Raw genomic sequence first — 26,418 nt, forward strand, 5'->3', positions numbered from 1 at the left:
AAATTCCAGGTAGACAGACTGGAAGTCGTCAACAAGCGTTTTGTTCGAGTGACTTTTACACCAGGAAAAACTCCCGTTGATGGGGTAAATGATTTTATTAATTGATGTGGATTAGCTATAAAGTAACTTCAGATTTAGAGTTGAAAAGCAAGCATTCCTCACATTGCAGTAGGTCTGTGCACTGGGGATACCAGAATTAGGCAGCACAGCACTTGCAAATTTCACTAACATGGGTGAGAATGTGAACGCTATGTATGTAGTTGTGTTACGAAGACTAGGTCAGTTTTGGTTTGGTTTTTGGTAATCATTTGGCTGTACATTTAGGAAACCGTGAAATCCCAGTTTTCAGTGTTCCGGTATCGTCTATGATTTTTCAAGACTGAGAAAACGATTGGCTAGGGAAAGACTGTTAAATCTGCATTGCTATGTTTTGCAGTAGCTTTTTTCAAGTTGGTTTAAGAAGCATTCTGAGCATCTCTCTCCCAGCTGTTATGTGATATTGGATTATTTTAATTTACATTTCTTTTCCCATTTCAAAAATAATTTGTGTATCCAGTCCAACCAGTTTGAACCCTATTCCGGATACCCTAGACCGGATTGAGGGGATTGTGGGAGAGGGCAGCAGAGGGGCAAATGAGGTTCCCAGGGGATCCCCAGCCTTTCCCAGGCCTGCCCCCGAGGACTGTCCCTAATCCCTTGGTGTCCTACTGTCTTACCACCCTCCCCCAGGGCCAGACCTTTTTACCAGGTTGCATCCCTCCTTCCAGATGATTTTGCTTAACGGTTTCCTAGTCATCCTACCTGGATGGGGCAACATTTAAGGAAAACTAGAACTGATGGTGACCACCTCTGTCTGAAGCACATCAGTAAATAGAGGAGTATCTGTAAAGCTGTGTGGCTCTGGTATTTCAGTCACTTGTAGGAGTAAGTTCTTTTACCTGCCTTCATTTCTGCCCCCCTCCCCACTCTCTTTACCTTATGATGAAATGTTCATTAATAACCACGCTACTTTTTTTTTTTTTCCCCAGAACTATTCCTCAGAGTTTTAGTGCTGGAAATTAAATTGGCACTCCCTTTCAAGAGGACAATTTGGCAGTGTATATCAGCAGTTTTGAAAGTACGCACACAGTAATGTTGCTTCTAGGCCTGTATGCTAGGGAAATAAGTTAAGGGTGCATGTAAAGGTGTCTATTCCAGGATGTCCTCCAAACATTGTTTCTAGAGCGGAAAATTGGAAATCGATAAATGTCCACCGTAGGCACCTGGTTAATGTTAGGGGCTCCTCATTTCCCTTGCTTTAACCTCGTCGCTAGAGTAGTGGCTCAGCGGGGCAGTCCTCTTCCCTAGAGGGCAGTTTTTGCATCTAGTATTGGCGTGCACACACGTTTATGTATCGAAATTCATACTATTTTATTATAAATTGCTTTCTTTTTGTTTCTCCTTTATATTGCAGTTAAGGTTTTATATCAACTTCAAAATTGTGCGTGTTTCAAGATTGTAAAGGGGATATTATGAAATCTTGAAGGAATGGCATCAAAATTGCTAATAGTGTGTGTCCCTGGGTGTTGAGGTTATAGGTGCTTATTTTCTTTATATTTCCTTAGTTTTCTACAGAGGGCATGTTTGATAAAAAGCTTTATTTGAGCTCTCAGAAACAGAAGAGTTTCAGGGTCCTGCTTATAGAGTAGCAATGTTAGTTGTTGCCTTGTATAAGCACCGGCGTTGGAGTCTGACAGACCCCGCTTCAGATCAGTTCTGCTCTTTACTACCTCTATGGCCTAAGTCCTCTCAGCCTGGATGTCTTTATAGCTAAGATCAGAACAGCAGTAACAACTCTTTAGGGTTTAGTGCTAAATGAGATCATGAACCTCAGTGGGGGTTTTCGAACTTCAGTATGTCTAAGAATCACTTGGAGAGCTAGGACCCACCCTCAGAGGCTCTTAACTAGATCTGATTCCCAGATCTGCTGCTGGGCCTTTATCTGCCCCGAATCTCTAACGTGAGTCCTACAGCTAGCACAGTGTCCAGCTGATAGTAGGTGCTAAGTAAGGGAATGCTCAGTCACATGGGGTTAACCTATTATTGACTTGTTTGGGGGCTTGTAACCACAGGAATTTTGTAGCTTTGACAGTGAACAACTCAGCAAGGACTGTTGTTATATAATATAAAACTTAAGAAGAAGTACATGTATTATAAAACTTACTCTCCATCTTTTGTTTTGAGATACTTGGAGAGAAATACCGGAGTGATATCCTCCATTCAGTAGCACTGGTTGGTGGGAGGAATATGGGATGACATGTTACTCTCTTCTGTGAATTGTCTGAAGTTTTATATCCTAGATTTATTGTTTTGATTTAAAAAAAAAATCTTTTGAAAGCGATTGCAGGTTTAAGGAGGAACAGGGTCTTTTTGTGCTATAAAATGCAACTACTCGCTGAGTGCTTAGAGTGTATATTAGAAACTCTGTAAGTGTGAGTTGTTGTGGTAAGTATGTGTGTGGTGGTAGAAGAGAGGCAGTGTGACGTGCCAGTTAGGGTCGCTGGCTCAGGACTGCTTAGGTTCGGATCCAGCCTCTTACCAGATTTGTAATCATGGGCAAGTGAAGTCACCCCTGTAGTTTTCTCATCTGTGGGGTGATGGGGACGGTAAGAGGGCTGATCTTCGCCCAGTAAACAGCTAGAGCAACGGGAATACTTACGTACTAGAGCTGGTGGGTAAGTAGCCGTTGCCTCAAACCCTTCAGCTGTTCCTCCCTAGGGCCTCGGTAACTCACCAAATCAGGTGAATAGAAGAGTAATGTCTGGCACAGCGAGGAATGCTTCTGTTGTCATTGGGTGGTGGGATGCCTTCCTAATGTTCAGATTTTGAATGTGACTTCTGGTGACAGTACGTACTTAGGGTGGTTCTGAAGATTGAAAGAGTTCATGTCTATAAAGGACTAAGAACGATGCCTGACAGTAAGTGCTCAGTAAACTTTAGCTGTTGTTACTGTGTCACATTAGTTTTTAGTTTGGAAATAGGCAGCTGAGAAATATGTGGGAAATGAAGAAGAGGAAAAGGACACATATTTACGAAAAGGATTGTCTTTTTAAATAGATTTTTCATTTGTTTGAGTTTATAGTTGTAGAACCACTAAGGAATATTGCTTAAGAAATGCTTATTTGTAAGGATTGCCAAGTGTTCTCATTGAGTGAAACTTAATTGCTGCATCATTAAAACCAGTTTTTTATTGTTTTTTTTTTTTTCAATTTCTGAATTTTCAGTATTTCTGAGAAATTCTTTAAAAGTTGAACCTCCCAGTAAATTAAATTTTGCTTTCATTCTTAGGATATTTTGTTTTTGTGTTTTTATAGCAATACGTCTGGTTTAATATTGGCAGTGTGGACACCTTTGAGCGGAATCTGGAAACCTTACAGCAGGAATTGGGCATAGAAGGGGAGAATCGGGTTCCTGTTGTCTACATTGCTGAAAGTGATGGGTAAGAAGACTGTTGACTGTGTCCTGCACGGCTCACTGTGTGTTCTGTTACCAGGTGGCAGGTTACAGACCACATTCTCAAACAGGCCTTTCTCGGTGTAGCCAGACTTCTTGTAAATCATTGGTAATTTACTGGGTTTTGCTCATGACTGATTTTTCTACATATTTATATTTATCTTTGATTAAGTGATAAATTGGGGTATGACCATCCTTTAGTAGGATTTTAGCATCAAGAGCCCCGTTGTGTGAAAGAGTGACATTTTGGTCTTTTAAGCATCATTTACATTTATGTTTCAGAGTTTCCCAAGAATTTTAAGTAACTCTTCCTTTCTTGTCAGAACTTGCTTCTTCTCTTAGGGATTATTTGTCTTTAATAAGACCACTTACAAGTCTGAGTCTTTCAAGAAGGGCCCATTGATTTCAAGAGTCTCTTGTCTTTCAGTTCTGTGGGGATTATATTGTCTTTGGGTACTCACCTGCATACTACACTGGGGTAGATTTCCTCACAGTCACTCCATTCGAATCGAAGTGTACCTCACTGTAGAGTTACCAGCTCAAGAGCAAAAGTAGAAAGAAATCTTAAATTTTCTGACTATGTAAAAGAGCAGAAAAGCAGATTGCTAGTGTGCTAATCGAGCTGGTAGTGTTACTCTGTTTTAGAGACTTTTTTGCATCTCAGTTTGTGTAGACCTACAGTCTCCCTCCGTATTTAGATCCAGAGAGCTATCGAGGTGGTTTCACATAACGCTATATCCCTCGGCCCCCCGGGGCTGTCGTATAATCGGTTAACTTTGCTGCTGAAACATTACGGAAAATTTTGTTGCACCATTCCTTGAACTTTTACTGTCGGTGTCTTATTTTTTTCTCTCCAGAAATAAACTAAAGGTAAAGTTCTCTCAGTTCTTACTGCCTGTTGTAGGGGCATTTAAAATATTGTAAAAGATGAAAACTTAGAAAGTTGATTCTGGTTTTGTTTTTTGTTTTGTTTTTTGAGCTAACCTGTCCACAAGGTTTTGATTCTAATTTCTTAGGGTAAGTTGAGCTAAATTGCATTATATTAACCAATGCGAGTATATCCATACTCATGATTGTATTGAAATTTACTAAGACAGGCAAAAGGTATCCCCCAGCTTTACGTCCTATCTGAGCAGTGTCCTCCAGAGCAGGCACGAGTTTGAAGGGTAAATGATTGCTCCCCTGGGAGTCCGTCTCTTAAGTCTGCACAAGCTGCACAGAGCGGCCTGTGCAGTGCTCACCAAGAGATAGCTGTCCCCATTGTACACGGGACTTTGGAAGCTGATCTGCTGTTAACTTAGCAAGGATTTGATATTTGGAAGACATCTCTTTAGAATAAGTCAGTGCATTCCAGTAAGAGAACTGGAATTTCTGCCCAGGCTAACACCAGATCATGTTAAAAATGTTAAAAATTTTAAGTGAGTAATTCAAAAGAAATTTCTTTGAACTGCAGATAGAGTGATAGTAAATTACAGTTGGGTCTGTATTGTGCATAAGTGGTAATTATGGGGCTAGAGAGAAAATCTCAGTAGACCGCGCATAAAGAACAGTTTTTTCTTTGGTCTCATCTTCTGCAATTCTATGTCAGTGATATCGAGGCACTGAGATTCTCTTTGTGCCTCAGACAAAATATTAGAATATTCCGGTTTTCTAAAAATAGAATATCTATACAGTTATATCCTAAGTAGTTACGAAAAAGTTTATCTTGCAAAACGTTTACAAAGCCAAAGGTTAACAGACTTAAAAACATGTCAGTATTGTCTGTGGTTTCCTTTAGCTCGTTTCTCCTGAGCATGTTGCCCACGGTGCTCATCATCGCTTTCTTACTCTACACCATCCGGAGAGGGCCTGCCGGGATTGGTCGGACAGGCCGGGGGATGGGTGGACTCTTCAGTGTTGGAGAAACCACTGCCAAAGTCTTGAAGGATGAGATAGATGTGAAGTTCAAAGATGTGGCTGGCTGTGAGGAGGCCAAACTAGAGATAATGGAATTTGTGAATTTCTTGAAAAACCCAAAGCAATATCAAGATCTAGGAGCAAAAATCCCAAAGGTAAAGTGAATTTTCAGAAGATTATTTTCAACTGATTAACCCAAAAATCTTTTGAATTACTTCTTGATCTCTAAAGTTATAATTTTAATGAAGTTTGATTACTTAGGATAAAGTATTTTTCTCCTTCTATCTTACCAGTCTGCTTTTTACTCCAGGGTTTTTTCAGGTCATTTATTCTGTAGGAATGTTTCTGCTTGCATATAGTGTGTATATTCCTGGAAAGATTGTGTTCTCTCCCCTTGGAAGCCTTTCCTGATTTGCCTTTCTTCTCCCTTCAGTCGGATCTAGATAACCCATTTCTCAGCAAGTGTGCACCAGAGCATATTGCCCCCTGCTGTCACCCACCTATCCCTCCCTGAGCAAATTTGAGCAGACTCTGCCTGTACCTGGGACTCAGACTCATGGCACAGGATTTGGTGGAGAAGAGATAGACAACACTAATTCTGGCCTCCCCCCTGCCAAGGAGACATCCCCATGCCCACTGCTGGCGATGGGCTGGCCTTACTCATCTTTGTATTCTGAGGGCCAGGCTCAGTCATTAAGTAAATGAATCAAGAATGCTTAATTATTTAAAAAATCCATTAATAAAGTTTACTTTAAAGGAATCCTTTGTAAAGGAAGTCATCATTTCCTTGATTTCCATGTCCTGACTGTATGGATAAAAAGTCATATTTGATAATTTTATAATTTGCTGTTTGCACATCATGCCTAAGCATTTCCACAGCTTAAATAATTACACTGTTTGAGCAAGCACATTTTCTCTTTTTAACTATGTTCACAATTGGTCATTAGATTTTTACTTCATTTGTGAAATTTTAAAGGGAAGAAAGTAAGCAAAGTGTAATTTGGGAGTGTGTTGTTCTGTGTCTCCTTGACTTATTTAAGTAAACCTCGGTTGGTTTATTAGTAGATATTCAGCTTAAGTCTAAAGGTCTGAAAAGCAACACTAAAAATCTTATTAAGTAAGTGAAGTATTTAAGATTTCACATTCTTACTAAATTTTTAAAACCAGTCTCTAATAATCCTTTTCTTACTAATACAAAAATGTTTTGCCATATTTCAGATGTTTAAGGAACATTTAGTATATGTCAGTAGAGTTTTAGACAGGTTTCTATCTCAGAATTGTTTATGGATATGCAATTTACTTTTCTGAAATTCTAGTTAAAGATACTTTTCCTGTTTTATATCTGAAGGGTGCCATTCTCACTGGTCCTCCAGGCACTGGGAAGACACTGCTGGCTAAGGCCACAGCTGGAGAAGCCAACGTCCCTTTCATCACCGTTAGTGGATCTGAGTTTTTGGAGATGTTTGTTGGTGTGGGTCCAGCTAGAGTAAGTCTTTGTTCTGTTAGGATGGCACAGCTTCCATCCTCTCCCCCTGAGCTTCCCCCCAAATATGGAGTTGCTAAAGATGGCCCTGGCCCAGACTAGTGTAGTCTGTTAATCGGGTTGTCCTTTTGTCATTGAGTTGTGAGAGTTCTTTGTATATTCTGGATACTAAATCCTAATCAGATACATTATTTGCAAATAATTTCTCCCATTCTGTGGTTTGCTTTTTCTCTTTCTTGATAGTGAAGCACAAAGGATTTAATCTTGATGAAGACCAGTGTATCCATTTTTTTTGCTGTTGCTTGGACTTTGGTATGCTAAGAATCTGTCACCAAATCCAAAGTCATAAATACTCCCATGTTTTCATCTAAGGGTTTTATAGTTTTAGCTCTTACATTTAGGTCTGTGATCCATTTGGAGTTAATATGGCATAAGGTAAGGGTCCATCTTTACTCTTTCACATGTGTGTATCCAGTTCTCCCAGCACCATTTGTTAGAAAGACGATTTTCCCATTGAATGGTCTTGGCACCTTTGACCATAGATAGATACACGGGTTTATTTCTGGACTCTCAATTCTATCCTGTTGACCTGTATGTCTGCCTTTTTTTTTTTTTTTTTTAAGATTTTATTTATTTATTTGCCACAGAGTGACACCGCGAGAGAGGGAACAGAAGCAGGGGGAGTGGGAGAGGGAGAAGCAGGCTTCCCGTGGAGCAGGGAGCCTGATGCGGGGCTCGATCCCAGGACCCTGGGATCATGACCCAAGCCGAAGGCAGACGCTTAACCAACTGAGCCACCCAGGCGCACCTATATGTCTGTCTTTATACCAGTACTGCAGTCTTGATTACTGTTGCTTTGTAGTAAGTTTTGAAATCAGGAAGTGAGAGTATGGATTAGTTTTTAAAGCAGCACTTAAATTTTTACTCTTGTGTATTTCATTAAATGCTGACTTTTTTTTTTTTTTTAACACCTCAGAGAGGTAAAGTGCTATCATAGTTGCTTTTCCAAACATTAGGGTATAGCATATGATCAATGACTAGATGTTGTGCCATCAACTGGCAGCATTTTTTTTTTTGTCAGTGGCAAATGTATTAATGATGTGTCATACCACTGATGGCATCTTAGGTAGAGTAGGTGGTTTCATACGAGTCTTGTTAGGCAGCTGGGGGAGTCTGAAGGAGTTAATGACGTTGGACTGTGGAATCTAATATGGGCGGGAGCAGTGGGGGTGACTGAAGACAGGAGAGGGGCTGTGGTTCGTGGGAAGCAGTGAATCTAATGGGTTGGAGACCTAAGAGGAGCCAGCTGTCAGAGAGGCTTGAGCCCATGAGCAGGCCAGATCGATAGGAGGGGGTCAGAGTAGACTGGGAAGCTGGTTATGTAGGGAAACCTTGGCAGAGCGGAACAGAAGGTGATTGAAATAGGTGCTTCAGGGGACCGACCGACCAGGAACCACTAAGAAAATAGTGTCCAGTGGGGGTGGGGTGGAAGAGTGGGAAATCAGGCCCAAGGAGTACTGCAACAAGGAGGGTGATGTGTCTGCCCCACGATGAGAGCCTCCACGAGCAAGGGTTTTCAGCAGAATTATTTTGGCAGTAGTCATGGCATGTGAGATAGACTTCAACTCCCATGGGCCCTGAGGGAAAGACAAAAACCCCTTCTAGTTGAGAGCTTTGCAGGGACAGACAACTTTGAGTTCAGGCAAGAGGGTGAAGGAGGTATTTAGGGAAGAGTGTGAGAGGGTGGGGGTCTGTTGATCACAGATCTGGAGTTCAGAGGGGGAGACCCTAAACGGACATGAGTTACCCTAGAGGATGTGTTCAGAGAAGTATAGCAATGAAAACCTGGAAGTCCAGGCAGGAAAGGTGACAAGGAGACTTGGACTTTGGTGAGTGAGGTGAAGAGGGATGTGAGTCATAGGAGATTGTTTCTGGATCTCTTAGTGTGAAACTCTGAACTCTTTGCTGGTGGCGAGGTATGGGGACGGCCAATCCTTCAACCCACCTGAACTAGTGGCCTGAGGGGACATGTTTATTAGGACAGAATATAGGTATGGGGGCCTCCTGTAGCAGCAGGGCTGAAGGCAGGGCACTGTCTACCATATGCTCTGGGGTGATCACTGTGGGGGCGTGGGTAAGTCACTGCTTTTGCTGTGTGTGTATGTACTGCCTACATCTTTTATTAAGTGTCTGCTTGTTAACAGCTGCCTTGGGCATGAAATGCAAACCCCAGAGTAGTTTGAACTTCTAAACTGAATATAAAGTTTACAGTTCTACAGTGTTATCTTTTTATAGGGCAAAAATGTGTAGCATTAATAAGTTGCTCTAAAAAAATAGCGGATATTGTTAGTCTTATGATATTATAGAAATAATGTTTGCTCACCTTAAATCATTTACCCATCAACTTCATTTGCCACCTCCTTGCTTATAACATTTTAAATATGTGCAGTACAGTACAGTATGTAACAAAGATTTCCTATTGGATGGAAGCATGATGCTTATTTTATTTTATTTATTTATTTTTTAAAGATTTTATTTATTTATTTGACAGAGAGAGACACAGCGAGAGAGGGAACACAAGCAGGGGGAATGGGAGAGGGAGAAGCAGGCTTTCCGCGGAGCAGGGAGCCCGATGCGGGGCTTGATCCCAGGACCCTGGGATCATGACCTGAGCCGAAGGCAGACGCTTAACGACTGAGCCACCCAGGCGCCCCGCATGATGCTTATTTTAGTAGGAGGAAAATAATATTCACTTGTCAAGTGACTCTAATGTATATATTTTTATCCAGGTCCGAGACTTATTTGCCCTTGCTCGCAAGAACGCCCCCTGCATTCTCTTCATTGACGAAATAGATGCCGTGGGAAGGAAAAGAGGAAGAGGCAACTTCGGGGGACAGAGTGAGCAGGAGAATACACTCAATCAGCTGCTTGTGGAAATGGATGGTGAATATTCAAGTCTTTTGTATTTTATTTTTTTTCTCAGTGTAGAACATTTAGTCCATGAAAGACTCAAAGTTTAGGTCGGTGGGAAATAATTTTAATCAAAGGATTGTACATTTTTCCCCCACATATCTTACTTTGTATTAGTAAATGACATTGTGATCCACTTCACTAATGGATTGCAAAAATACTTGGAAGAAAATACTAAAATAACTCAAACACAAAAGGCAAGATGGGGTAAAATAAACTTTTTTTTTCCAGAAATCTCTACTCCAGTGCCCACTGTACACAAGAAGAGAATCAAAACAAATAACAAAGATCCCCCCACCCCCGATCACAGGTTTCCAAATAATTGGAGAAGGGGGAACAAAGGGGGTGAAAATGGTGGTATGAAAGGGAATGGATGTTAGCAGCACTGCTTCAATAACCAGTCTATTCTGAATGAAGTAATCCTCTCTTAGATGCAATAAATTCTGAACAAGGCTTAAACTTTAGGATATTCCTTGAACTGAAATTTAAAAATACCTTGACAGTGAAAGCCGCTCCTTCACTAAATTTAGTAAGCGCCTCTTTCCCCATGAACCACTGATGCGAACAGAAACCTGCTGTGGCATTAAAAACTGTTGCAGGATCTCTTCCATTCCTTCGTGAAAGCTTCAGAAACATCATCCTTAGTCTGCACTGAGACGGGAACAGATGGACCAGATTTGGGAGCTGCTTTGGCTAGAGGCACAGCAGAATCATCCTCTTTGGGGAGCAGCAGTGGCCCCTTTATCCTCCTGATGTACCCTCAACGCAGTGGGCATGAATCGAGTAATCTGCCTTGGGATTAGTGACCTATGACTTGGCACTGATGGTTGTCATGGCTTTCTTCTCAGTGGGGGCTGCGCTTGTATCATCCGCCTTGGGTCGCTGAATCGTCAGGTGGAGAACTTAACACCCCCTGGGGTCAGCAAGGAAGCTGGTGGGAAAAAGTAGGGCAGGTCCAGGTGGAGGCACCAAAGGTGGGCACTTCTGCCGGGACAAGGTGGAGGGATACCTGGAGGTGCAGGGGGAGGTAGCCTTGGTGAGGGTCCCTGAGGAGGAGGAGGGCCAGGAGGCCGACCTGGAGGTGGACCTGGGGGAGGGCCAGGGGGTTGCTCTGGTGGTGGGCCTTCAGGCAGAAGTCAGGGTGAAGGTCCTCGCAGTCCCGGCATTCCAGGTGGTCTCAGGAATGTAGGAGCTCCTGGAGGTGGTCCTGGTGTGGGAGGTGCTTGGATCTGAGAAAGAGGAACAGACTCGGGGGGCGGGGGGAGATGCTTGCTGCTGTGAAGAAGCAGTAGATGCGCCATCAGAAAGAGATTCCTCTTTCTGCCATTTTTGTGATTGCTTTTCTGCTTCAGAATCATCAGAATCCTCTTTGTCATCATCCTCTGAAAATTCTACTTCTTGTCCCTCCTCAGGGATTTCCTGACCTGCCATTTGAAGCATCATGGCTTGAAGAGGGGGGAGTCAGCTCCTTCATGTTCTTTTTCTTCCTTGATTTTCCAGCCATATCTGTTAATCTTACACTCAGACCTGACTTTTTTTCTTCCTTATTGTCTCTCTTGTGATCATCATGGTGCACGAATTCACCCCCTTCACTCTCTGCATCTGATCTGTCAGTGTCACTGTCATCAGTATGGTCATCATGCTTATCTTGATGCAGTCATCTTGTGCTGGAAACATCATCATCAGGAGCCTGTTGAGCATTCCGGGCTATATAACATCTCTTCATCCTGCCTACAAGGGGGAAGCTCTAGGGCAGAGCCCCCTTTACGGCATACATTTGCAAGACTTGAGGAGGTGGTAGCCTGGGGGGGACAAGGAGGTTTTCTGCCAGGGGGCAAACGTGGCACACCATGTCCAAGAAGAGGAAGTATAGAAACTGCCTGTGTTGGAGGCCCATAGGCTGAGGTCTTTTTAAGGATGAAGGGTGACTGGGCACCAGGAAGTGGAATGTCCCGGATCTAGATGTTGGAAGGAGCCTGTGGCGTCCCTGGTGGGGAATACTCTCCACTTCCACAGGCTGAGCATTCTGGACAGCGTCAGAATATTGGCTAAGTTGAGCCCTCTTCTACTCATACTCTGCTTCCAGCTTTCTCAATTCTTGGTAAATATCCGGATTCTTATTTTCGTAGAGTCGTAGAATAGTAAGTTCACAGGTCTCACGCAGCTTTTTACGCTTGTCTTTTAGCACTTTCACATTTAACTGTGGTTGCTGTGCTGGGCTAAACCCCATTTTAGCCAGTTTCTCCATGTCCCGAATAATCTCTTTGGGATCCTTCATCTTCAAAACTGCAGCTCGTACCATCATGCAGTTTTTTGTTCTTTAACTCTCTCTCTGGGCTTGGTCTGTGGGGTTCATAAATTTTCCACTCTTGGTGGATGATGTAGATCTCCATCCCATGTTGACAACTTGTATGGTTTACTTGTTCATTAAAACAAAAAAACAACACTTCTGCTGGGCCCCTGGGACTGTGAGAAGTGGGGAGGGGACGATTCTCGGCCTCTTCTACCTCGTAGGGGCCTTCACCTATCTCTGCCATTCAGCCACCCAGCCACTGCCATCTTGAAGGTCTTTTCATATTTTAAACTACACTTTCTAATTGTTTTCCATATTCTAAAGTGAGAATCCTTATGCTGAGAGTATAAATTTTTAAAAAGCGTTCTCTAAAACAGCCCTTTTTCAAAGCTCTTCTGTACCAGTACAGAGAATAGCAAAATATTCTTACTTAGCAGCCTGCCATAACTTAATATTGGTGTTAAGGTGGTGTTTTTACCTGTTATTGAATAAGGGAAAAATTGGGGAAATGATCTACAAAAGAATTATAGTCTCATTCTTTTTTTCTTTTTTTTTTTTAAGATTTTATCTATTTGAGAGAGCGAGCAGGGGGCGGGGCAGAGAAAATCTCAAGCAGACTCTGAGCTGAGCACAGGGCCCAACATGGAGCGCAATCTCACGACCCTGAGATCATGACCTGAGTGGAAACCAAGAGTCAGATGCTTAACCGACTGAACCAGCCCAGCGCCCCTCTTTTTTTTTTTTTAAATATATTTATTTTAGCACATGAGCACAAAGTTGGGGGAAGGACAGGGAGATGGAGAGAGAGAGAGACAGTCTCAAGCAGACTCCCTGCTGAGCAGGGAGCCCGACACAGGGCTTGATCTCACAACCCTGAATGACCTGAGCCGAAATCAAGAGTCGACGCTTAACCAACTGAGCCACCCAGGCGCCCCAAGTCTCATTCTTAAAACCATTTATCATTCTGAAGCATCAGGAAAACCCATACACAACCAAGTGTGAATTTGGCAGATTTTGAATACTCCTACTAAGAGAGTAGCAATCTTTCCACATTAGTCAGCTTTTTCTTTTATTAGGAAAGCCAGTTTGTAGCATATAAGAATGCTGCTTGCTGTAAGATACATGGATGCTGTTGTGTGCTCAGAGAGGGTAGTACAGTGCTGAGTATTGAACTGCTTTATGTGACTGAGCTGGGCATTGTACAGGCACTCCTTGGAGATATTGAGCCTTCCATTCCAGACCACCGCTGTAAAGTGAATATCATAATAAAGCGAGTTAAATGAATGTTTTGGTTTCCCAGGGCATATAAAAGTTATGTTTACACTATACTGTAGTCTAGTAAGTGCAGTATGTGTCTTTAAAAAATGTACATACTTTAATTAAACAATGCTTTATAGCTGAAAAATGCTGACGATCATCTGAACTTGCAGTGATTTGTAATCTTTTTGCTGGTGGAGGGTCTTGCCTCAGTGTTGACAGCTGCTGACTGATTAGGGTGGTGGCTCCTGAAGGCCAGGTGGCTGTGGCAATTTTTAAAAATTTGAGAGAAAAAGTACAAGTGGGGCAGGAGGAGAGGCAGAGGGAGAAGCAGACTCCCTGTGGAGCGGTGAGCCCCACACGGACTTGATCCCAGGACCCTGGGATCATGACCTGAGCTGAAGGCAGTCGCTTAACCGACTGAGCCATCCAGGCGCCCCCTCCCCCCCGCCTTTTTTTAAAGATCTTATTTTTCAGTAATCTCTGCTCCCATCGTGGGGCTCGAACTCATAACCCCAGTATCAGGAGCCACATGCTCCACCAACTGAGCCAGCCAGGTGCCCTACTTTACTGTAATTTCAACAGTCTTCACAGCAACTTTCCCAGGAATAGATTCCATCTCAAGAAACCACTTTCTTTGCTCATCCATAAGCAGCTCCTCATTCATGAGGGTTTGATCATGAGATCACAGCCATTTAGTCACCTCTTCAGGCTCCACTTCTAATACTGGTTCTCTTGCTGTTCTACCACATCTGCAGTTACCACCTCCACTGAAGTCCTGATCCCCTCAGAGTCATCCATGAGGGTTGGAATCAACTTCTTCCAAACACCTGGCAATGTTGGTATTTTGACCTCTTCCCATGCATCACAAATGTTCTTCATGGGGAGTCCTTCCTACTATCTATGGCAGCTACAGCCCTGCGAAATGTATTTCTTAAAAAATAAGACTTAAAAGTCCAAATTACTCCTTGATGCATGCACTACAGAATGGCTGTTATGTTTGCAGGCACGAAACAACGTTAATCTCAGCGTCTTCATCAGAGCTCTTGGGTGGCCAGGGCATTGTCTGTGAGCAGTAATATTGGGAGGGGAATATTTTTCTGAGCAGCTATCTCAACCCTGGGCTTAAAATATTCAGTAAACTATGTTGTAAAAAGATATGCTGTCATCAGGCTTTGTTTTTCCATTTCTAGAGAACAGGCAGAGAGATTTAGCATAATTCTTTAGAATTTTCAGAATGGTAAATGAGCACTGGCTTCAATTTAAAGTCACCAGCTACATTAGCAACGAACGAGAGAGTCAGCCTGTCCTTTGAAGCTTTGTAGGGAGGCATTGACTTCTCCTCTCTAGCTATGAAAGTCTTAGATGACATCTTCTTCCAATACAAGGCGGTTTTATCTACATCAGAAGGTGTTTAGTATAGCCACCCTGAACTATCTTGGCTAGACTTTCTGGATCACTTGCTGCAGCTTCTACATCAGCACTTGCTTCTCATCTTGCACTTTTATGTCAGCTTCTTTACTTAAACCTCAGGAACCACCCTGTGGCAGCTTCCAACTTTGCTTCTGCAGCTTCCTCACCTCTCTCAGCCTTCACAGAATTGAAGAGACTTAGGGCCTGGCTCTGGATTAGGCTTTGGCTCAAGGGCTGGTTTGATCTTCTATCCAGACCACTCAAACTTTCTCTGTATCAGTAGTAAGGCTGTTTTGCTTTCTTATCATTATGTATCCACTGGAGTAGCATTTTAATTTTCTTCAGGAACTTTCTCCCTTTGCATTCACTCCTTGGCTAACTGCTTAGCACAAGAGGCCTAGCTTTCAGTCTACAGTCTTATCTCAGTTTCCAACGTGCCTTCCTTACTGAGCTTAATCATTTCTAGCTTTTGATTTAAAGTGAGAGAAATGCGACTCTTCCTTTCACTTGAACGCTTAGAGGGCCCTGTAGGGCTGTTAATTGGCCTAATGTCAATATCATGTCTCAGGGAATAGGGATGCCCAAGGAGAGGGAGAGAGACAGGGAATGCTCGGTCGCTGAAGCAGTCAGAACACACATAGTATTTATCAATTAAGTTCACTTATATGGGTGCAGTTTGTGGTGCCCTAAAATGAACACTATAATAACCTTAAAGATTACTGATCACAGGTCACCACAACAAATACAATAATGAAAATGGGGTTGCTTGGGTGGCTCAGTTGGTTAAATGTCTGCCTTCAGCTCCTGGGTTCGAGCCCCAAGTCTGCTTCTCCCCCTTCCCCCCCCCCCACCGCCTATGCATGCTCTCTCTCACATTCTCTCTCTCAAATAAATAAATAAAATCTTTAAAAAAATAACAACTAAGGGGGTGCCTGGGTGGCTCAGTCAGTTAAGCATGTGTCTTCAGCTCAGGTCATGATTTCAGGTCCTGGGTTCGAACCCCACATAGGGCTCCCTGCTTAGCAGGGAGTCTGCCTCTCCCCCTGGCTTGTGCTCTCTTTCTCGCTCTCTCTCAAATAAATCTTTTAAATAATAATGATAATGAAAATGTTGAGGTATTGTAATTATAATGAAATAAAGTATTGTAATAATAATGAAAATGTTGAAGTATTGCACCAAAACGTGATAGAGACACAAAGTGAGCAAATGCTGTTGGAAAAATGGCACTGATAGGTTTGCTCAACATAGGGTTGCCACAAACCTTCAATTTGTAAAAAACACAGTATGTATGAAGTGCAGTAAAGCAGAGAGCAGTAAAACGAGGTCTGCCTATATCCAGATTAAGAAGGTAGAGCTCTTCCCTCACTCTGTGCTGGTCAGTCCCATGTAGAGCCATCTTTGTGGGGTCCCAGTACCAGAGCTCTTCTGGGGCCAGGGTCCTGAGGGGCAATGCTCTATAGCCAAGGCACTGACATTTGAGAAGTGGCGAGTAGCACCAAGCAAGCTGAGCCTGGCTAAGAGGTTGGAGGTGGAGTTTGATACTTGTCATCAAATATTCAGTGGGTTGTCCTGTGACCCAGGGAGGTTAGACACATTGTTTGCAAATTTAATCTCATTGATTTTATTTTTATTTTTTTAAAGATTTTATTTATTTGTGAGAGAGAGCCAGCAAGCTTGAGCTGGAGGAGGAACAGAGGGAGAGAATCTCAAGCAGACTTTGCACTGAGCACAGAGCCCAACCTGGGACTCCATCCCAGGACCCTGAGATCATGACCTGAGCTGAAATCAAGAGTCTGACGCTCAACCGACTGAGCCACCCAGGCTCCTCTAATCTCACTGGTTTTAGAACATTTTAAAAATGAAGGCACCTGGGTGGCTCAGTCGGTTAAGCGTCTGCCTTCGGCTCGGGTCGTGGTCCCGGGGTCCTGAGATCAAGCCCCACCCTGGGCTCCCTGCTCAGTGGGGAGTCTGCTTCTCCCTCTCCTTCCGTCCCTCCCCCCACTCATGCACTCTCACTCTTTCATGCGTGCTCTCTCTCTCAAATAAGTCTTATTTTTTTTTTAGACATTTAAAAAATGGGCAGCATATTCTCAACTTATAGTTACATAAATTAAAATCTCTGGTATTTGTGTTTAGAAAAATGATGCTTGGGCTCCTGGGTGGCTCAGTCATTGAGCATCTGCCTTTGGCTCAGGTCATGATCTCAGGGTCCTGGGATCAAGTCCCGCATCAGGCTCCCTGATCAGCGGGAAGCCTGCTTCTCCCTCTCCCACTGCCCTGCTTGTGTTCCCTCTCTCGCTGTCTCTCTTTCTGTTGAAAAATAAATAAAATCTTTAAAAAAAAAAAAAAAAGATAAATGATGCTTTACGGGGTCGCCTGAGTGGCTCAGTCATTAAGTGCCTGCCTTCGGTTCAGGTCATGATCCCAGGGTCCTGGGATCGAGCCCCGCATCTGGGCTCCCTGCTCAGCAGGAAGCCTGCTTCTCCCTCTCCCACTCCCCCTGCTTGTGTTCCCTCTCTCGCTGTCTCTCTCTCTCTGTCAAAAAAAAAAAAAAAAAAAATCTTAAAAAAAAAATGCTTTATTAAAGCTTTAAGTCTTGCATTTTTGTTATTGTCTCTAGGTTTTAACACAACAACAAACGTCGTCATTTTGGCAGGCACCAATCGACCAGATATTCTAGATCCAGCACTGATGCGGCCAGGGCGCTTTGATAGGCAAATCTTTATTGGTGAGATGATCTTCATTGGGTTCAGTCCAGTTCTTTTGAGGAGAGATGTAACTGTTTCACTGTGATTTTTTTTTTTCCCCTCTTAAAAATAATTTCTCAAGGACCACCTGACATAAAAGGAAGAGCCTCTATTTTCAAAGTTCATCTCAGACCACTAAAACTGGACAGTGCCCTGGAAAAGGAGAAACTGGCAAGAAAACTTGCATCCTTGACTCCAGGGTTTTCAGGTGAGTGGAACAGAGCCTGCTCTCTCTGTTAGAAGTCCTTTAGGTCAGTGACATTTGCCAGGTACCAGTTTACTTTTACCTCTCACCTTGGGGCCTCTTCAGTGTATATTTTTACCTTTGTATTGTAGGAAATTTCACACATCTGCAGAAGTTAAGAAAATAGTATAATGAACCCCTCTGCCTACATCACCTAGCTTCAGGAACAATTACTAATTCATGTTGAACCTTCGTATATACCCTACCCTTTTCCTCCTGCCTCTTGGTTATTTGTATGTGGGTTTTAGTTGTTTCGTTTTGTTAAGGTTCATTTATTTGTTTGCGAGAGAGTGCACATAAGCCCTTGGTTGAGCGGCAGGGGGCAGGCAGAGGGAAGGAGAATCTCAGGCAGGCTCCCCAAAGAACACAGAACCTGCCATGGGGCTGGATCTCATTGCCCTGAGATCATGACCTGAGCTGAAATCAAGAGTTGGACACTCAACCAACTGAGCCACCCAGGTGCCTCTTGAGGTTTTTTTTAAACAACTCTATTGAGACAAAACTCAAATACCGTAAAATTCATCTGTGAATTGTACAAGTGTACGATTCAGTGGTTTTCAGTATATTTACAGGGTTACACTGTAACTACTGTAGTCTACTTTTAAGATCATTTTCATCACCCCAGAAGAATCCATTAGCAGCCATTCCCTCCACCCCTAGCCCTGGGCAACCCCTCACCTACTTTCTGTTTCTATAGGTTTTCCTATGCTGGACATTTCATATAAAAAGAATTATGTAACATGATCTTTTCTGCCTGGCTTCTTTCACTTAACATAGTGGTTTCAGAGTTCACCCATGTTGCAGAATGTGTCAGCACTTTATTCCTTTTTCTGGCTGGATAATGTTCCATTGTGTGGATAGACCACATCTTTATCCATCATTTGGGTTGTTTCCATCTTTTGACTATTAGAGATAATGCTGCTATGAACGTCTGTGTATAGATTTTCGTGTGGACATACGTTTCATTTCTCTGGTTATATACCTAGGAGTAGTGCTGCTGAATCACTTTTTGAAAAGGTGATTTTCCAAAGTGGCTGCGCCATTTTACGTTCTCACCAGCAGTGTATGCGGGTTCCAGTTTTCCACATTCTTGCCAATGCTTGTCATCGCCTGTCTTTGTGATTGTAGCCACCCTAGTGGTATCTCATGGTTTTGATTTTCATTTCTCTAATGACTAATGATGTTGAGCATCTCTGCATATGCTTATTCCAAGAGTTTTTAAATGTAAAATGTGAGCCTTTCTTAAAAAGGAATTCTATACATAAGTGTATGGTTAGAAGAAGATAGGCATCTTAAATGTCCCAGGGTCCTAACTTTACTTGTTTTTTATCTTTAAACTTTGGAATTTATAACATTTCAGTGTTTATTGAGTTACCATATACTTTATCTGAAAAGTGATTTTAAAGAGACTTATAGGGGTGCCTGGGTGGCTCAGTCGGTTAAGCATCTGCCTTCGGCTCAGGTCATGATCCTAGGGTCCTGGGATCCAGCCCCACTTCTGGCTCCCTGCTCAGTGGAGAGTCTGCTTTTCCCTCTTCAGCCTACCCCCCCGACTCCCGGTTGTGCTCTCTCTCTCTCTCTCTCAGATAAATAAATAAATAAATCTTAAAAAAAAAAAAAAAAAAAGACTTATGGATCTAGAAAGCATTTGGCAAGCTTCACATATTTAACTTTTGTTATTTAACCGAATGCACTGAGTTATTTTAATGCTTATGTTTTTCATTATATTTCAGCATGTTACCTAATATCCGCATTAGTCACTCTCCCAGCAGAGCTCATAGAACTAAGTTAATTAATGGGCATTTTTAAAGACTGTCTTAGTTCACTGTTACATGAACCATATTGCCTATAAAGGTAGCTGCCTATAATTATCTCCTTACTACTAATAGTATTTGTATCTTAGTTCAAAGGGCCAGGATTGTACCAGGTTGCTACTGAATGCTAGAACAGCTTAGTGTTAACATGAATCAAACTGAATTGTATTATACTAAACCCTTATTCAGTCTACTGCTGGTTGAGAAACTGACTGTGGATATGGTCATCCATAATGTGTGACTAATCAGTTCGAGTATATTTGGTGGGTAAGCTGTTCTGTACATTGATTTTGTAGGAGCTGATGTTGCTAATGTCTGTAATGAAGCGGCCCTCATTGCTGCGAGACACCTTTCAGATTCCATAAATCAGAAACACTTCGAACAAGCTATTGAGCGAGTGATTGGTGGTAAGCAAACTGAATGTAACTCAAGTCAAAAGGCTGATAAAATGAGTTTGAGGCCATGGGTTTCTCTGTTTTGGCAAGATGTAGAAGCAAAGAAAAGTCTCTCTACCCAGCCTGGGGTTGCCATGCACCTGCTGTGTTCCCTCAGTGCTGTGAGTTCCCTCAGCCACAGTTTTGTGGAGATGGATGCTGTTGATTTGGGTGAGTCTGAGACAAACAGCATCCCACACCATGCCTCACTCATGGGCAGCAAGCAGCAAGGTGTCTTGCCCTGAATTATACCAGTCCAGTGTTTTGAAAATGCTCACAACCTTCCTGTTTCCAAAAATTGTATTGCATGAATTAAATGTGCTCTCTGCTAGGTAGAGGTGATGGATAAACAGCTCTAACACCTGGTTAGCCAGGAAATGCTCACCCCACAAGCAAGGATGGGGAAATATATAACATGTTTTCCAGGGAGCTTATAATTTAACACCCATAAAAAGATAACTAGAAATTCCAGAACTTGGGCATTCAAAGAAGGGAAGGGCGCTGTGGTCAGGCGGGGCTCTACAGAAGAGGCGGGATTTAAGTCGGGCTCAATTGAAAGAGGAGGTTGGTGTCAGAGTGGCAGGAACAGAAGGTGCTTGGTGGTAGTGTTAACACCCTGTGTCTCAGGGAGGGAAAGTAAACCAGTCAGATTCAAGTTCCTTTGGGAAGTAAGGCAGAGCTGGAAATAATGGCTTAAGTCTAGATTTTAGAAAGCCTTGAATGTTAAGCTCAAGGGCTTTTTAAACTGTTGTCCTGTGGCCAGTATTGAACTAACGTGGGGTTTTTCTTGAGTCATCGAGTAGCATGATAATCAGTGATATTTTAATAAAAGGAGTCTGACACTGAAGAAGACGGAAGCATCAGAAGGCAGAGAACTTTGTAGTCATTAATGTGAGGTCGTGGATTTTAGCTTAAGGAGTCCCCGTGGTAATAGGCAAAGACAAAAATAAAACAAAATGGACAGCCTTACAGGCCTTGGGAAAAACGGGGTGCTTCAAGCAGCAGCTGGCTGGGCAGAATTTGAGACGGGGCGAGCTATCCACGTGGAACTCTGCCGCACCACCGTGCCACAGGCTGTGGTTCCTATGGTGTGGAGGTGGGTGAGAGGGCTCCGGGGGCCGGGCCTACAGGGTAAACACCGCCTGCAGTGGTAGCAGAGGGGAGAAGGGTGAGCCAGCGGAGTCGCCACAGGCCCGCAAGGTGCATCAGCGAGTAAGACAAGGAGTAGATGCCACTAAAGGGAACCCAGGAGGTTACCAGAGATGGAGGATGAGGGCAAAGACACGTTTATAAAGCACTCGTCAGCAGGATCAAGTGATGCTAGAGGCTAGTGTAGCAATGTGTTTAACTTGGATTAGGTGCTACATCAATAACCCGTGAACGAATGAACAGACTACTTATTCTAGAAATTTGTTACTGAAAGGAAAAAATCTAAGATGATAGAGTTGTAAGTGGGATTAAAGCAATTCACTGTAGAGGCAGGTGAAAGCTGCATATCTGTCTGTGCCCTCTAGGTGGGGCAACAGTCAGTGCTCAGTGTGAAAGACATCAGGGTGGCACATCCAGGAGGGGTCCTCGCTCTGAGGTACACAGACGCTTACCTGCTCACAGCTTAGCTACTATAAACCAGCCATGAGCAGTTGGTCTGTAGTAAGCATACTGGGAAATGAAAACTTCCAGGGATCAAGCGGGGGGGAGGGGGGTCAGGATTCTTGTTTTCTCATATAAGCAAGAACTGCTCAACTCTTCTTAGTAACTCACCTGCTGTAAATCTCCACCCTTCCAGCTCTATTACTGTCTTGGGTTATGTCATTGGGAACATAGCACTCTTTTTTTTTTTTTTTTTAATCTTTCAGACTCATTAATATGTTACCATTTGAAAATTCTCTCAGATGGGTTACCTTGAACACAGTTTGTCACAGTGTGACGATTTGTATTAGTACAAACTATGTCGTTCGTTTCTGTGGTACAAAGGGGCAGAGGAGGTTTAGTATCCACCTTGATCCAGGCCAGAGAAGACTCGTACTTGGACTAGGAGTCCCCCAGCTTGTAGTCAACACATGGGCCCAACACAGGGGCGTCTCTTGGGTTTATTTTCTCAGGTCTACCCTGCTGCTAGCTCTTAGAACCCCCTGGGCCAGTTGATTAGTGTGCCGGGTGCTGTAGCATTGGCCTCGCCAACTTGCTGGCGAGGTATTTTCAATCTTCAAACAGCTCGGTTCTCCTCTCTCGTGTGCTTTCCATCAGGAACAGACAGCAGGCAGTTTCATGCATGTTTGTTTACCCAGTGCTTGAGAATTCCAGGTGCCTGGATTAAAAAGGAGATCATTCCACACCTCTTTGTCTTTTTTGAATTTTATGTTTTAAACTGACCTAAGTGCTGAATTTTATTTTGTATTTCTCTTTCCCAAAACAAGATATATGGCTCAAAAGAGTGGGAGAGTTAGAGAGTTAGTGGACCTGGGGGTAATGAATGCATTTTGCAAGTAGCTGGGTATATTTCGGAGATGGTCCTTTACTTTTAGTCTGACCGTGGTTGGGAATTTCCAAATTATAGGCAGCTTAGTCTCTAAGTCACCTTCTAGATAAGGCGTGTATAGATTGTATAACTGTCTTTTTATGTCGGTGCCACTGAGGCAGTGATTTTGACTTTAACTTGTTATTATTTTGTCAGGCTTAGAGAAAAAAACCCAGGTTCTGCATCCTGAGGAGAAAAAGACTGTGGCTTACCATGAAGCAGGTCATGCAGTTGCCGGGTGGTATCTGGAACATGCAGACCCACTTTTAAAGGTAAAGCAGTTTGTGTTGAACAGTAGGCAAGCCAACTGATCCTGTGAGCAATTACTTAAGGAGAAAATTGCATTCCCACAAAGGACAGGTATATAAAATTTGGTCAAGAAGTGTGGTAATGATGGTGGGATGAAGAGGTTATGCAAACCCTCCTGCAAAGAATTTACAAAGTTTAGAAAGAAAACTGCTATTTAAAGGGACCGAACAGTGTCCAAAGCAGACCAAAGCTGGAGAATTTCCTTTTGAAAAGGAGTAGCTGCAATGGGTTAGAATTGGGAGCTCGTGGCTTCCTTGCCTGAGGGTTTTTTCTGTGGCCACAGTGATGGAAAAGGCTGGTCTATCATATTGAGGTGGCAGAGGAAAGAATTCGGGATTTGAAGAATATTGGAAATTTAACAGGAAAATCCTGGAAGCAAGAAAGCTACAGAGGAATTGAGACCCAAGTCCAAGTAGAAACTCCTCGGCTCCCTGGCTGACCACTAAACTATGCCAGCACAGGAAGACCCCAGAGAGCCTGGCAAAAAAGAGACCAAAGGGAAATCTCCTGAAAGATGGGTGCATCAAGTGAGATTGGTAAATTTTTGCTTTTTCAACTGAGTGCAGTCCCCATACTGGTGCAGCACGAACAACAGGAAGCCACAATCTGATTTGCAATGTCAGGGGACCACTGGAAATGGAGGGGGAGCCCCTGAAGCAAGGGAACCACAGAAAAGGTAACATAAAGTGTGCAGAAAACATCCTAGATAGGGGTGCCTGGCTGGCTCAGTCGGTAGAGGGTACCACTCTTGTTGATCTTGGGGTCATGAGCTCAGGCCCCGCGTTGGGGTAGAGTTTAGAAAATAAATAAATAAATAAATAAATAAATAAATAACCACCCTAGATAATCTACAGAGAAGCCACTAGAACCAATAGGTGAAATTAGCAAGGTTATAGAATTCAGGATCCATATACAAAAATCAATTGTATTTCTGTAAATTAGCAATGAACAATTAGAAAATAAAATTTTAAAAATTCAATTTCATTTACAACAGCATCCAAAAACACGAAACATGTAGGGGTACATTTATTGAAGTACTTGTAGGATCTGTACACTGAACGAAACAAGACCTAAATAAAAATAGAGATACAGGGACCCCTGGGTGGCTCAGTTGGTTAAGTGTCTACTTTCGGCTCAGGTCGTGATCCCAGGGTCCTGGGATCGAGTCCCGCATCGGGCTCCCTGCTCAGTGGCGAGTCTGCTTCTCCCTCTGCCCCTCACCCTGCTCTCGTGCTCTAACTCTCTGTCTCTCTCTCAAACAAATAAATAAAATCTTTAAAAAAAAAAAAAAAAAAAGAGATATACTGTGTTCCTGCAATGTTATGATCATCGTTCTCCCCAGATTCATGTATAGTTTCAGTGCAGTCTCTGTGGTAAACATAGCCGACTTGTTCTGTAGAAATTGATAAGCAGATCTAAAATTTATATGGAAATCAGGTCACTAGAATAGCCAAAACAGTGAAGTTTGAAGGGGTTACACTGCCAATATTAATACCTTGTATATAGCTAAGTAATGAAGACTAGTATTGCAGAAGGGACTAAACAGATCAGTGGGATGGAATGGAGCTCAGAAATAGATCCTCACACATAACTGATTAATTGATTTTCAGCAGAGGTGCCAAAGTAATTCAAGGTGGGGAGGATTGTCTTACCAGCAAATGATTCTGGCAACTCAGTGTCATGGGGGAAAAAAGCCAACCTTAACTCTCAGATCATATGTAAAAAATTAATTTGAAATAGACTGTAAAAGCTAAAATACAATAAACTTTTAGAGGAAAACATAGGTCAAAATCTTTGTAACCTTAGATAGGCAAAAATGTCTTAGTACGCAAAAAGGATGAACCACAGAAGAAAAAGTTGATAAATGGGATCTCATTAAAATTGAAAATGTTTTGTCTTTGAAAGACACTGTTAAGAAAATGAAAAGCAAGCCACATATTTTGAAAAATCTTGCAGTATATATATGACAAAGGACTTGAATCTAGAATATGTTAAAAAAAACTCCTAAAACTCAAAAATAAGCAATCCAGTGAAATCATGGGCAAGAGATCTGAAGGTATACAAATGGACATTAAGCACATGAAGATATTCAATTTCATTAGTCATCAGAAAGTGCAAATTAAACTACAATGAAATACCACCACATACCCACTGGAATGGTTGAAATTAAAAAGTTAGTCCTGAGTGTTGGTGAATGTCAGTCTAGCTGGAGCTTCCATCCGTTGATGATGGGAATGTGAAATGGTATAACCATTTTGAAGAACAGTTTGGTAGTTTCTTATGAAGGTAAACAAATGCTTCCGTACAACCAAACAGTCTCACTCTTATATAATCACCCAAGAGAAATAAACATATGTCCACACAAAGACTTTTACTGCTTGATTCATAATAGCAGTAAACTGGAGACAATCCTGATATCCCTCAAGAATGAAGTGGATGTTTGGTATGTTTATACAATGGAATGCTACCCAGCAGTAAAAATGAATGAACTATTAATACACATAGCAGTGTGGGCGAATCTCAGAAACAGTGAAAGAAACCAGACAAAATAAAGTACATACTGTATGATTCCATTTACATGCAGTTCCAGAAATTATGACTAAGTCCCTATGGATTGGTCACATATCTCCAGCTGGGGCTGGAGTGAAGGGGGTTGGGGGGACGGGTAGGTAAGACTGACCAGAAAGGGATACAAAAGAACTTTGCAGGACGAAGAAAAGATTTTCTGTCTCTGTTGTGGTAGGAGGTTGTGTTTGTCAAAACTCATTGGACTTGTACACTTAACATGGTGTATTTACTGAATATAAACTATCCCTCAATAAAGTTGATTTTTTTTTAAATTTAAGGAATTTACTCCATTTCAAAAAGCACTAGGAAAGAAAATGAAGGCTGCTGAGCATCTAGGTCTGCCTTCCCCTTCGTCCTGTAGAGAAGGATGTGGCTGGGACTCTGTGAAGTTGAATGGCAACTAGGCCATGTTTGAGCTGCCAGAAGGAGTCCTCACTCACCACCTGTCCTTTCGTCAAGATTAAATAATTTCAAGTGTGTATCACAAAAAGACAAGAAATACTTTCTAGAACTCTAAGGTGAAGTTATTCTAAGAGAAAATACTCCCTCTGAACAGTCAACTGCTAGATCTCATCTTGCCAAGGCTGACGGGTTGCCCAGCTGCTATGCTTATGTTTCGGCAGCAAGCTTATCGATGTATAGGTAAACCTCGTGGTCAACATTTGGTGGCGGGATACTCAACATGTTGTATGTTTTCTGCTTGCCAGGTCTCCATCATCCCGCGGGGCAAAGGACTAGGTTATGCTCAGTATTTACCCAAAGAACAATACCTGTACACCAAAGAGCAGCTCTTGGATAGAATGTGCATGACCCTGGGTGGCCGGGTGTCGGAAGAAATCTTCTTCGGGAGGATTACAACCGGCGCTCAAGACGACTTGAGGAAAGTAACTCAGAGTGCCTATGCTCAAGTGAGTGTATGAAATGGAGGGTTTCTTGCTTGCTCTCTCACATTTGCACCAGAAATGGGCGTTTGTGGTTGG

General features: G+C 42.6%; 1 protein-coding gene and 1 pseudogene across 4 annotated transcripts in view; one reads left to right on the forward strand and one right to left on the reverse strand.

Annotated features, from left to right (window-relative positions):
- The window catches only part of AFG3L2 (AFG3 like matrix AAA peptidase subunit 2), a 44,219-nt gene that overhangs the window by 11,218 nt on the left and 6,583 nt on the right, over positions 1 to 26,418 (forward strand). For 3 of the 4 annotated variants that reach the window (XM_035013870.1, XM_035013868.1, XM_035013871.1), the window contains 10 exons: positions 10 to 84; positions 3,354 to 3,478; positions 5,270 to 5,543; positions 6,737 to 6,874; positions 9,661 to 9,814; positions 17,425 to 17,532; positions 17,634 to 17,759; positions 19,906 to 20,016; positions 22,718 to 22,833; positions 26,146 to 26,346. In XM_035013870.1, the coding sequence (XP_034869761.1) occupies positions 10 to 84; positions 3,354 to 3,478; positions 5,270 to 5,543; positions 6,737 to 6,874; positions 9,661 to 9,814; positions 17,425 to 17,532; positions 17,634 to 17,759; positions 19,906 to 20,016; positions 22,718 to 22,833; positions 26,146 to 26,346 (1,428 nt within the window). The remainder of the gene's footprint in view (positions 1 to 9; positions 85 to 3,353; positions 3,479 to 5,269; positions 5,544 to 6,736; positions 6,875 to 9,660; positions 9,815 to 17,424; positions 17,533 to 17,633; positions 17,760 to 19,905; positions 20,017 to 22,717; positions 22,834 to 26,145; positions 26,347 to 26,418) is intronic. The other variant, XM_035013869.1, reaches the window with a different exon arrangement.
- Positions 10,384 to 12,446, reverse strand: LOC118016455 (annotated as a pseudogene).

Source organism: Mirounga leonina, unplaced genomic scaffold (assembly GCF_011800145.1).
Source record: "Mirounga leonina isolate KUSES-001 unplaced genomic scaffold, KU_Mleo_1.0 Mir_167, whole genome shotgun sequence".
In the NCBI taxonomy this organism is placed as follows: Eukaryota; Metazoa; Chordata; class Mammalia; order Carnivora; family Phocidae; genus Mirounga; species Mirounga leonina.